At 43.7% G+C, this 12,868-nt stretch overlaps 1 protein-coding gene across 5 annotated transcripts in view; it reads right to left on the bottom strand.

The window, feature by feature from the left end:
- KCNC1 (potassium voltage-gated channel subfamily C member 1) overlaps nucleotides 1–7,027 on the bottom strand; it is a 123,947-nt gene extending 116,920 nt beyond the window's left edge. For 2 of the 5 annotated variants that reach the window (XM_082193622.1, XM_082193625.1), the window contains exon 1: nucleotides 4,944–7,025. In XM_082193622.1, the coding sequence (XP_082049748.1) occupies nucleotides 4,944–5,513 (570 nt within the window). In that variant the 5' untranslated portion in view covers nucleotides 5,514–7,025. Of the gene's footprint in view, nucleotides 1–4,943 lie in introns of all 5 variants that reach the window. The other 3 variants (XM_082193624.1, XM_082193621.1, XM_082193623.1) reach the window with 3 other exon arrangements.
- Nucleotides 7,028–12,868: the final 5,841 nt, after the last annotated feature.

Genomic DNA, 12,868 nt, shown 5'->3' with positions numbered 1-12,868 from the left:
TTTTGAAATGTCAATAACAAATGATGCAAATTCATCCTGCCCTAGGACTGCTGTCAGTTGAGATTTCATCCCTTTTCACCCTTTTCTACACCCTCCACATATTTCCCTGCCCTTCATGACTGTTTGCCCCTTTGCCACTATCTCTTTCCTCCCATCACTGCTGACCAGGAAGCTGCCTTTATCATTACCTTGTATAGGAAATTCTCTTTCAGACACCTCTCCCAAATCTGTTTCTTCAGCTAGGACAGAGTGGCATCAGTCAAAGTGGCTAAACACATGTAATTGGGGGAGTTGGTGGCTGAAGAGGGAAACAACATTTGCTTCAGAGAGCATCTTGCAGTCAAAATAAACAGCTTCCATTCAACATTGATATAGGAAATCCAGTGACACCAACTATCCCTTTCCATACCCACTACCATCTCCTGTTTGGGTCTCATCGAGCTAAAAAGCTTTGGAAGATGGAATTTACAGAATTCACTAGCCTATAAGTAAGTTACTCTGAAATCAAACAGGAATTACGGGAGTTTATACAAGATGCTAAATATTCAAGGTCAAACTGCTGACTCCTGCTGGGTTTCATCGGCTACTTGTTTAAACTCTACTTATGTGAAAGTTTTGCTACATATCATTGGGGGGTTATTCAAAAGATCTCTTAAATTGTTTTATAACCATACCTAGACAGGGAAGAAATCTAGGTATTTAGACACTGTTTAAACCTCAGATCAGCAGCTAATTCATTTCAAGGGATGGTCACTTTGGGGAAGATTTGGAGGGTAGTAGACTCTGCCCTCAAAGTAGACTGCAAGCAAGCTGTTGCAAGTGCACCACTTCCCCTCCTGACCTATCTTTGCAACAGGGGGGGAGGGAGTTTTAAGATTAAGAACTAAGTTTTGTTTAACATTTATGCAAAAGACTCATACAGTGATACAGTATTTGTGACCTCCACATCCCTATGAAATAATAATATAGCAATATAGTTGATACCAGAAAATATCAGTCCAGCAGACCTTCTTAAGCAGCAATTCTTCTGCCTTTATTTCTAGGACAAGGTAAAAGTTAAAGGACCCCTGGACTGTTAAGTCCAGTCAAAGGTGACCATGGGGTTATGGTGCTCATCTCGCTTTCAGGCTGAGGGAGCCAGCACTTGTCTACAGACAGCTTTCTGGGTCATGTGGCCAGCCTGACTAAACCGCTTCTAGTGCAACGGAACACAGTGGCGGAAACTAGAACACCTAGAAATGCTGTTTGCCTTCCCGCCACAGTGTTACCTGTTTATCTACTTGCGCTCGTGTGTTTTCGAACCGCTAGGTTGGCAGGAGGTGGGACAGAGCAGCAGGAGCTCATTCCATTGCGGGGATTCGAACCGCTGACCTTCTGATCTGCAGAGGCTCAGTGGTTTAGACCACAGCGCCACTCTGCTGCAACAAAACTTCGCAGTGTGGAGTGCTCTTGTTCAGTATGTCAGCCAGCCATGGTACTTCCAGGTACTCCATTCTATTTCCCTTGTCCCCCAAATTTTCTGTTCCCTCCACAATAGTTGGTCAATGTTCTGTTGAGGATTTTCAATTCTTGTTAGGCTGTTTTTAGATCCACCTGGGCTTTTTCTAAAGAGCTCTTGAACTTCTTCAGATCTTAGGTTGCTTCCTGCTGAATCCTCTCTTACATGTGGCTGCTTCTGCTTTGGTTACATAAGGATTCACACTCAGAATGAGTAAGCTATTAGTCTAGGAGATAATTGTTCTCAATCACAGGATTGGCTTTTATTCATTAGGTTACAAATAAGTACTTGTTTTTTTCTGGATTTCGTATCTGTACTATGTGAGAAGTATTATGTCAAGCAATATTTCATTTTAAACATCTGCCTGTGAGGCTTTAAAATTAAGATAAAATAAATTCACAAGTATCTGTAAATTTATTGATAGAAACTGGTGTTTTGTCAAGCACGGGTAGCTATACTTTATAGCAGTTTTTAGATCATTCCTTTCTTTTTTGGACATCCAATGCGAGAAAGAAAACAGACCTGTCATGAACAGCAAAGTTGAAATGCTGAATCGTGTCCTTCAAACACTTCCTAAGAAATATTGATGTCTGCATGTGAATATGTGGCACAGATGGGGGGCACGCAACACACACGCATGCATTGGGGTGGGATTAAAAAAACACCTATTCTATTCAATATTTGAGTAATAAATACTTTACTGTATAGTTTTAGGATTCTTTCATGGACAACTTTAGGACATGAGAAAAATTAAAATGTGGGGAAGATTTGGTCACAATTGCAGCCCAGGAAAAAGGTGATTCACTGTAGGAGTTTTGTACCCCCAAAGGCTTCAGAATCTTCAAAGATTTTGTAAATGTGAGATTCACCTTCAGCCCCACAGTCACATGTTTATTACAGGACAATTGTGTATACCTAAATATAAAACCATTTGAAAACTTCCAAGCCTAAATGTACAGTAATTTGCAAGCCTTAATCTGATGTAGGCATTTTAGAACTATACAGTTCTTAAATAAAAGTGTGCATGTTTTTCCCTAGATGAATACTTTATTTGGTGTAATTGACTTTTTAAAAATAGTGTGTATGTAAATGAGCCTATTGATTCTTCTTCATGGCTTCTGTAGCTAGTTTGAGGTCTTTGTGGTGTTTTCTATTAAATTACCATAGCACAGCTCTGAGTACTCCTTTATATACACAACACATCCATTAGTTTCTATTTGCATTATTAGGTGCTGAAGGTCTGCTAATGTATCCATTAATAGCTATGAACATATTAGACAAAGCTTTTTTAAAAAATTAAATGTCTGCATGTTGTCTTACTCCTTATAGACAGTGCAAAACCTGCATAGAAGGTCATGAATTAAAGGAAAATTAGCCATTTGCAATAGCTTTTGGACAATGGCAAATGCAACCCAAAAGCTTAATACACCCCACAAACCCATATCAAAAACCCAGCTAAAAAATGGACAGTAAAATAAACAAATTAAGAGAACAAAAATTATCCAGCTATATCTTTTGACAGAGGTACTTATAAATAGAATGCATGATTGTTCATTACCAGAATTGATACAAGTCACACCAAAATCATGAATTACACCCCACAGGTGCTTTCTACGGTTGTTGCCCCATGGTCAGATGAAGCCTGAGCAAGAGGCCATTGGTACAACTAGCTCAGCAATGTGTTTTGCCCTGACTAGCAGTGGATCTCCAGGATGTCTTCCACAGTTCTGCTGCCTGAAACCATTTTAACCAGAGGTGCCACAAATTCCACTTTAGAATGAAAAGCATGTGCTTCAGCACTAAGCTACAGCATCTCTTCCGATATAGGATCTTTGCTCTGCACAATGCCAGCTGGGACAATGCATGCCTGGTCCTAGTCTGTGTGTAATTCAGTATCTATGGGGGAAGAGGGGAGACTCCATTTCAAATCCAGTTTGTGTTCATATTATACTTTCTTAGAGAAAGCCAGCAGGATCTGTCTGAAAAAAACAAGTATTTGACCTTCTCTATGGAGTTTCATGTCCTCTTGCAAAATATCACTGGGATCCAAGTGTTGCTGCTCAAGAACACCATTGTTTTATGATCTAGAAAATATTTAATTAATCTTTACTACACACGATGTAAAGACTCACAGCTTTACATATTAATGTGGTACGAAATCTCTGAATAGTATATAATGGGGAGTAATCAAAAAGAGCCAAGCCAGAGCTCTCACTCTACACATCTCATTCATTCCTTTGCCAGCCTGGCACCATTTTCCATTTTAAGATACGAGCTGAGCTTTATGCTTCCAGTAAGTAACAAAATTGGGTTTCTGTGCCCAGTAAGTCATCTCGTGTTTGTCATCAAATTGGCTGCTCTTCATGTATACAACCATTTTCCAAGTATTTTTTCATTTTTTTGCATTCTCTACCCACACACATATATTTTCATTTTTTGTCTTGTCTATCCACACAAACATGCACTCAGGAATAAAACATCCATGATAGCGGATGGGGGAAACAACAGCAACCATAGTTTTAACACACATCCATACACTCGTCCACTTAAGACCTCAGAAAAGTGAAGCAACTTTTCCCATTCAATCTTTCTCTTCATTTTCCCCCACTGCTTCCAAAAAGCAGCTGCATGACATTTCACCAGCCCCCACTGACGTCAGCGTGTGTTTGGCTGGTGACATCAGAGGGAGCAGAATCTGTCCCTAGATTAGCACAGGAGCATCTTTCACCCCATCAGCAAAGAGACCAATTTTTCAACGTCTATTGTCTGTCTTGTTCACATTCACATTAATAAGCCGGACACAAAACTCATTTTCTCTTGCTTCCAAATGCTGGCATGAGGAAGAAGGAATCTTCCTCCTGCTCTGCAATAAGATATACTTTGCATGCATGTCTTGATATGAGTCACCTCAGTTTAATAAAGAAACACAATTGCTAAAGTGAAGGCTGAACCTGGAGCATCATATCTGGCCTTTGGGTTGGAAATCAGATAAATGAAAATGCCATTCAGCTCAATCAAAAAACCCATCATACAAGCCTTCAGTCAAGTGGCTGTAGTAATGAATACCTCTTCACTTTGTTGAGAAAAATGGTAGGTAACTCAGTAGAGAAATATGACTACAAAATATTGCTCAGGCAGTTACTTGGGTGACTATCAAAAGATGTCTACTTAAAATGGATTGCAATATTGGGTCTTTGTTATAATGTTCAATCTCCTCCTGGTGTGTTGTGCCCTTGTATCTGCCCTTGTTCTGAAGTGCTGGCTTCACTCACGTGGTGCCAGCCTTAGAAGGCATGTGGCTTCCCTTACCTGCCCTTAAGTGGAGAGGCCCTGCATGGTTTGCAGCACATGAAATGCAACCAGGAACTGGTGAACAGCACCAAGTTAGAAACCCTCGTAGAGTTTGTGTAAATAAGGTATTCTGAGTGCTGGTTGTTTGGCTTACCCTTGCATATCTGGAGGAATAGGGATCCTCAAATAGTGCCCAGATACGGGGCTGCCACCTCTTCCAAAAGCCCCCAGGCCTTCCATCTGGAGAATCACTGAGTGCCAGGCGTTTAGTCATCTCCAGCTCCTCCTCACCATCACCTGAGTCTCCAGTGCCATCTGCATCTCCATCATCAGCACTATTATCCAGAGGTGCCCCACCAAAACTGTCAAGGGCCTCTTCAGCATCACGGTGCTGCCTGTAGGTCATCCAGCAACAGGGCTCCACATCGGTTTCATCAATGCCCCAGAAGGCCAGCTCCTCCTCATATAGAGGTCCACAGACATCTGCTGGGCAGTGCAGCTTACCTGTGCGGTAGTAGTTCAGGATATGGGCAAAGACACCTGGGTGCCGGTCAAAGAAGAACTCATCTGTGCGGGGGTCATAGTCAAAGTGACTGTGGGCATCCGGCTCCGCGATCCAGGCCAATCGAGTGCCGGGCAAGGTGCGTAAGGTGCTGCGGTAAGTCTGATGCCTAGTCCCTCCCACATTGATCACAATGCGATCGCTCTCATCGCCCTGGCCCATCTCGTCTCTTATTAGGCATGTCGTGGACTCATCCAAACAAGCACAACACACAACAAGCACATAAGGGGGCGTCTGCTCATCTGCAATCAATAACTAACTTGATACCTCTCCTATGTGGGGAAGAGGTGCCCCTATCAAGGGCATCCACTGGTCTTGGCCTCTTATACCCTTCACTCCCACAGGGGCAAAGTCAAGAGTACCAGTGAAAGTTAATGATGGCAGATTTGGGTTCTTTACTGGCAAATTGAAACTCATACAAGCCTCATTTAAAATAAGAATATGCCAGATATCCAAGAACAGTGATTGTGAGATATGGTTGGGTAGGTAGGGGTGAGTGTCAGAGTGGGGAAGGGGGGTTGCTTCCTCAATTAAGATGTATCAATTAATAAATCTAGTGGGACATAGCTGACCTACAAAGCGGGTTCAGTGGGGAAGATTGGTGGTGGCAGGGGCATGCAACAAGAGGCTGGAGGCAGTGGAGTAAGGGGTCCACAACACAACACACACATACACAGACACAAATAAGGTGGGAGGAAGAAAGTGGGCAGATACCAATGCCCAGCTGCAGCAATCAAACCCAATCTCTTGAAGATGCTGATGTTTGTAAAACAAAAATCGTTCTGTACTGGCGTCCTAGGAGCAGAGGCAGGAGCAAGAGGTGGCTGCTAGGAAGAGCTCAACACGTAGCAATCCTATTATTTAGGCAGGGTTGTGAAAAACCACAACCAGCAACTAGATGGATGGTGATAACGACGAAGCAATAACAAATCAGCAACGGAATATATAGAGAGATAGAGATAGCTGACAATTCTCCAGATGTAGCTCTCCGATTCAAACAAAAGACCACCAAATCCGTACGCGTCGCCTTCAATCTTCGCTTCCTCTTCGGCTCCCTCCTTGTTGATGCCGATCACACTTTGCAGCCGCCCGAAAGGCGCCTTCGGCCCCTGAGCTTTGGCCGGATCGCCCCCCACCTTCCCCGCCACCAGCGGTGACTTAGGCACGCGACGTGGGCTCGCCTTTGCTTCGGGCAGCGTGGTGCTGAAATGGACAGCGCTCCCGCAGCCCTTGACTAGTAGCGCTTCCCTTGACGGGAGGCTGCCACTGGGGATGGATGGATGAAAGGCGATGAGAGGGGTCGAAAGGGAGGTGGGCAGGCAAAAAGGGATCGGGAACGGGGGGTCTTTATTCCTCCTTCCCTACGTGTCGGGCTGAGGCGAGCAGGCGATCCAGGCAGCTTGGGGAAGCCTCAGGTGGATTGTGCTGAGGGATGTGGACAATCAGCGCGTCTCTGTCTGCTCCTCCCTCCCTCGCGCCCGCCGCCCAAGAGCTCTCGCAGGTGGTGCTGAAGGAAGGCTGGGTGCCAGAGAACTCGCCGCCGCCGCCGCCGCCGCGCTTGCCGTTCTTCGCTGCTTCGTCCAGCCAGCCCGGTCTCCGGACACTTCAGCACCGCGCAGGCGCGCTGGGCTCTGAATAGAGCAGTTCTTCCCGGGTCCTAATGCAGCGCGGGGAGGCAGCGCCTGGCAGCTACACGCGCGCCAGTGTCACCTGGAGTGGAAAGGCAGAGACACAGAGGGGGGGGGGGCGCACAGCAAGGCGGCCAAAGGGAGGGTGCGAATTTCTCAGCCGGGAAGGGAGGGAGAGGGCGGAGGGATCGCACCTCTGAATGGGATGTCACACAGCTGGAGAAGATCCCGGGGAGCGGTCCCCATTCAGATCTCTCCCTCGGAATGAATGGATTTGGGGAGGGGGGCGCACCGGAAAGACCCCGGGGTTGGGCAACCGGCTGCTTCTCTCTGGAAGCCTTGAGAGCGAGAGGCAGCGTGTGAGCCACAGGGAGCCTGGGATTGCCATTGTCTACCTTGCTGCCAGCGATTAATGTGGGGACTGCAGGAGACGGCAGGGCTGGGCCTGACGAAGGGTCTTGCTAGCTTTCCTTTGGCTTTTTATTTCGAGAAAGACATAGAAAGGACTGCCTTGAGCCTCCTTTCGTCAACGTGAAAAGATGCACTCAGGCAATTTGGGGAGGGGTGCGTGAGGGAGGGGGGAAGGCAGAGGAGCGGCCGCTCCTCTCAGCCCTTTGCCATAGAAAGCAGCATTTGACATTAGCTTGGCAACCTTTGGAATGTTGCCTGTGAAAATCGCATCCCACTCCCCATCATCCCCTTTAATCAATAGAGGCATTTTCAGATAGATGGGAATGAGCGTTTTCTCTGACATTGGCTCCCTCTCATCAGAAGTGGCGATGAAGGAGGAAGACAGAAATGGCTGTTCCGCTAGTGGCCAAGAGAGAACAGGCATATTTCCCGGCTTAAAAGAGAAGCAGAGAAATCAGTTCAGGCGTGCTGAAAGAAAAGATCAATGTGAATATGTTGCTTGATCTTCAGTGTTCAAACATTCAAACCATCTTCAAACATTTTCACTTCAAAATGAAAGAGTTATTCTTGAGATGCCATGGGGAATTGGCAACCTGAGTTCCTAGGTATTATTCTTTATGATTTATGTTCCTAGGTCTAAAACCTTTTTTTTTAAAAAAAAAAAAAAGCTTACTAAATTTTAATAGTGATTAAATAGAGATTTAAAACAACAAGAGAAGTTTCAAAGAGCAAGAAAAGAATGTGGAGGCTACAAATCACAGCCCAGTTATAATCTGAAAATATTGCCAATTAGGCAACCTAAGGCCAGGATCCTGAAAACAGTATGTTTGGGATGGAAGTAAGTTTCACTGGGAAATCTGTGGGCCTTATTTCCAACAAATAGTTTAATGGCTAATGGGCCCACAATCTGAACAAATGCAACAGAGGCATTTTCCTAACTGGAAGCATGTTTGTGCCCTGGTCAACAAGATCTGTAGATGTTTTAACAAAACAAAACACACCCCTACTTTGCAAATGAAGTAGATCCATCCATTCCGCTGCATACAAAGGAATAGAGAACCTGCAACTACAACTCCCATAATCCCTGGCCATTGGGCCAAGGTTTCCAGCATCACCTGGAGTACCAAAGGTTCCCCATTTCTTCTTCAGACTAAGGGTGCATCACTACATTTCCCTACTTCCTTCTCAATTCACTGATGCATTCATGATCAGGTTGCCTTTATTTAATATATAAAAGGACCAGGAATCATACACTATAAGGTTTATTGAAATAATGTCACTTGTACTCTGTCCTGTAATGTGAGGTACTACTGAGACACTAGCAACCTAAGTAAAGGTCTTCATATTTCAGGTAAGATTGCATAAAATTCAATTTCACACCCCATAGCAGTGAAATGGACACAATGCATTATAAACTCTGCTATGTTTCTTTGCTGTGTTACATTATTATTTCAATATAGAGCTTAACTGGGACACATAAGTGTAATCACAGAGCTTCCTAGAAAGCACTAATATTTATGATGGACGGGAGTCACAGGATACATCTCCTCTGCTTGAGACCATTTCTCAATCAGGAAAACATGGCAGAAATAATATTAGGTTATGTTAAGCTGCACATACTTTGATTAAATGCAGTTTTATAACAGCCTTCCCCAATGTGGTGCCCTACATATTTTTTTGACTACAGTTCCCATAAGCCCTATCCAGTAGTCCAACAACATTTGGAAGACATCAGGTTGGGGAAGACTGTTATCCGATTGGGGCTGGACTAACTGACCTTGGAGTCACTTCCAACCCTTTGATTCTACAGTTGTAAGTCTGGTGTCTGGAGGAGGTCTGCTAAACTGCTCCGGGCAGCTTTAAAACAAACAAAACCCCAAACACTTTGATTTTCATGCAATAATTCAACATGAATGTTTGACTCATTTCCGTGATTTTAACTGATTGCAGAAAAACTGTTCACAGAATATAGCTTGTGTGCGGACTGGTACCATACCAAATTAGCTGGGGTTTCCAGAGCTCTGAAGCATATGGTGTCCTTTAGCCATTTGCTCCTTGTTCTGCTGCTGTTGGCTGCATGAACTGGCTGAAAGGTCTATCAAGAGATGAATTTTATACTAAGCCATGGACCAGCACATCCTGCCCTGACTGGCAAAGAGCCACTATGACCTCAGACCTGCTTCATAAGATCCTTCTTTTTTTTAAAAGGTCCCTATATTCTGTACACTAGGGGTAATATGTTGTCACTGAGGCCAAATAGGTAGAGATACTTCAGAAATGTGACAGCCAACATGAAGATAGAGGACATGCTTTTCTTTCCTCCTCCCTTGGCTGGAAGTGAGGTCAATGAGGTGTCTGCGAATGAGAAAGAGAAGTTTTAGATTGACACAGAGTCAGAGAGAAACTGAGTTTTAGATTCTGGAAGCTGACAGCATTTGTGGGGTAGCTATGTTGTTGTTTAGTCGTTTAGTCGTGTCTGACTCTTCATGACCCCATGGACCAGAGCATGCCAGGCACTTCTGTCTTCCACTGCCTCCCACAGTTTGGTCAGACTCATGCTGGTAGCTTTGAGAGCACTATCCAACCATCTCATCCTCTGTCGTCCCCTTCTCCTTGTGCCCTCCATCTTTCCCAACATCAGGGTCTTTTCAGAATCACAGAATCACAGAACTGTAGAGTTGGAAGGGACCCGGGAGTCTTCTCTTCTCATGATCTGTCCTTCCAGGGACTCAGGGCTGATTTCCTTAAGAATGGATAGGTTTGATCCTCTTGCAGTCCATGGGAGTCTCAAGAGTCTCCTCCAGCACCATAATTCAAAAGCACCAATTCTTTGGCGATCAGCCTTCTTTATGGTCCAGCTTTCACTTCCATACATCACTACTGGAAAATGGGGTAGCTAAATCCCTCCCCAAAACATTGATGGAAAGCACTGATATCTGGGACATCTGTTGAAGCTAAGCGGCAACTCCACCTACATGGACCTGTGTGTGTGTGTGTGTGTGTGTGTGTGTGTTCATACATCACAAAAATGCTACAAACCTCCAGAGGCCTCATTCCAAGGAAACAGAACCTGGAAACATGATGTGCTCCTAGAGTTCTTATCACCCAGGACACATGTAACAATATTATTTCAGGAATCTGGTAAAAATGGTATTACTCAAGTGTCCTGCCAAAGACTCAAGTCTTTAAAGATATTGCTGTTAAAACAGATAAGGCAAATCCAATGGATGAAGTACAGTTAAATTTACAAAATGCATTTGACAATTGTCCACATCAAAGATTAATGATGATGGTGTAGAGTTGTGGAATCTTAGCAGAAACAGCTTGCTGGACAGAAAGCTGTCTTAAGAGCAATAGAAAAAGGCAAGTTATAAATGGAAAATCAATCTGTCTCTCTCCTTCCTCCACTCCCTTCTGCCTGCCCTGCACGCTCTGAGAAGTATTAAAAAAGCACTCTCAAAATAAAAGAATGTGCTATACACTCACATTGTTTTTGCTTAATACAGACAACCACTTTGTCCATCCAGATTTCAGAAGTTATCTTCCTCATGTTAAGCATCATTTTAAAGGATCTGCTGAAAACATTCTCATTCCGCCTTATACTGCTCGTTGGTGAAAGCACAAACGGTTTCGTTTTCTGTGTTACAGCTGTTTGCTTGCTTGAACGAGGTAGCCAACCAACTCTTGGGATTGCTGTTGTTCTGAGGAGAGGGAGAGAGATCCTTCAGGAGGAATTTCAAGGGGTACCTTGGTCATCAAGACAAAGGACCAGGAGAGATATAATAATGAATGCACGTTAATATTAGCCTCATCTTGAGTATCACGAACATTGCCAGGCACCGGCTGTCCAAAATTTCAAACTGAAGCATTTTCCTAACCTTATATTGACATGTTGAGGGTTGAACCTGGAACTTTTTGCATGTAGATCATGTGCTCTCCTGCTTCCACTTGGGCTGCAAATTATTTTGTTTCATCCAGCTTGCATCTGCATATTAGAGTTCTCACGGAGAGAAATCTTTTTTTTTTTAAGCTAACATTCTTCCATCCCAACTACAAAGCAAGCTCAATTGGAATCACTGAATCGTCCCAGAGTCATTTTCAGTAGGAAACACTAATCGTTCTCATCAGTATAGGTCGCGGCTTGTGATTAATCTCCAGCTGATTGTGAGTGGGAAGTGTTACCATCGGAGCGGTGAATTATATTTTTAAAAAAGATGTTAGTCCAGATTTATTTTTATGGCATGTCCAGATGTCTCTTATTGGTGATACTGACTGAGCAAGCAAGTGTGGTTTAATGGAGAAACTTGGATGGTGAAAGTCTGCATTCATATCCCAGTTCTGGGACAAATGGAACAATCTCATACACCATTCTTCCTTGTAGGAGGAATAGAAATGCAATCAATACTATTGTTGCTAGTCTCAACAGCAAGGGTGCGAAGATTGTTCAGACTGATGGCCATATTCCTTCATGAGCAACCTTCCAGGAGTTACCCAATCTGCCTGGATCGTAGTGACATCATGTGATCCTGTTGGTCCAGAGGCATGGGAGGGGGTTAGTTTGCAGGGGCAATCACATTTTTCTAGGGATGGGTGGCAACCCTAGTGAGGGGAGAATTTCTAGGGATTGCTTGCCTCCCTGTAGTTTTGCGGGTAACAGTTTTGGCATAGAAATGGCTGACATCATAGAGGTGCCCTTAGGAAAGTCATATGCAATGTTTCAGGATAGGTGCAGGGGCAAGGCAGTTATGATGAAGCAGGGAGGAAACAGCTTGAGGCTCATGTTCTGCTCAAGCACCAGAAGTCACAGAAATGAAAGGCAAAGCTGATTTTATAGGAATGGATGTCTGGGCATGTGGCAGAGGACAGGAAAGTTCAGCCTTTCCAAAGCGAGCACCACTAAGAGAACAAAGAGCACAGACGAGACATCATTGCCTATCTTTCAGTGCTCAGTGAAGATCTTCCTCTTCTGTCAGGCTGATGGGCGATAAGATCTTCGACCTGTCTGTAGTATTGTGTTTGTTTTGATGAGAGTATTTAGATTGTTTGGTATATCGTGATGTAATATTTTGACTTATTGTTTCATAGATCCTGTATTTTAAATCTTTTTATCTTGTTTGTGATGGAGGGAATATTTAGATCAGACCCACACCATACATTTAAAAAACATTACTTCTCTCAAAGAATCCCAAAAACTGTAGTTTGTTAAGAGTGTTGGGAATTTTAACTCTGAAAGATAAATACAGTTCCCAGGATTCTTTGGGGGAAGCAATGTACCTTAAATGTGCTTTAAATGTATGGAATAGATGTAATCTTAATTGTTTCAATAAAACACTAAAAATACAAATAAATAACAATATAATGCATTACCTCACATCTTCCCCCAAAGCACTCTGATGAGAAGCTAGATCTGTCAGTCTCTTGGTGTTTTTGTTATATGGCAAGTTTGCGATGAGATGTTTCAATATTTGCAATCCGACT

The sequence above is a fragment of the Podarcis vaucheri genome, assembly GCF_965113315.1.
Source record: "Podarcis vaucheri genome assembly, chromosome: 1".
Lineage (NCBI taxonomy): Eukaryota > Metazoa > Chordata > Lepidosauria > Squamata > Lacertidae > Podarcis > Podarcis vaucheri.
Note: the sequence above shows the minus strand (reverse complement) of the source record. Positions and strands in the feature narration are given on the sequence as shown.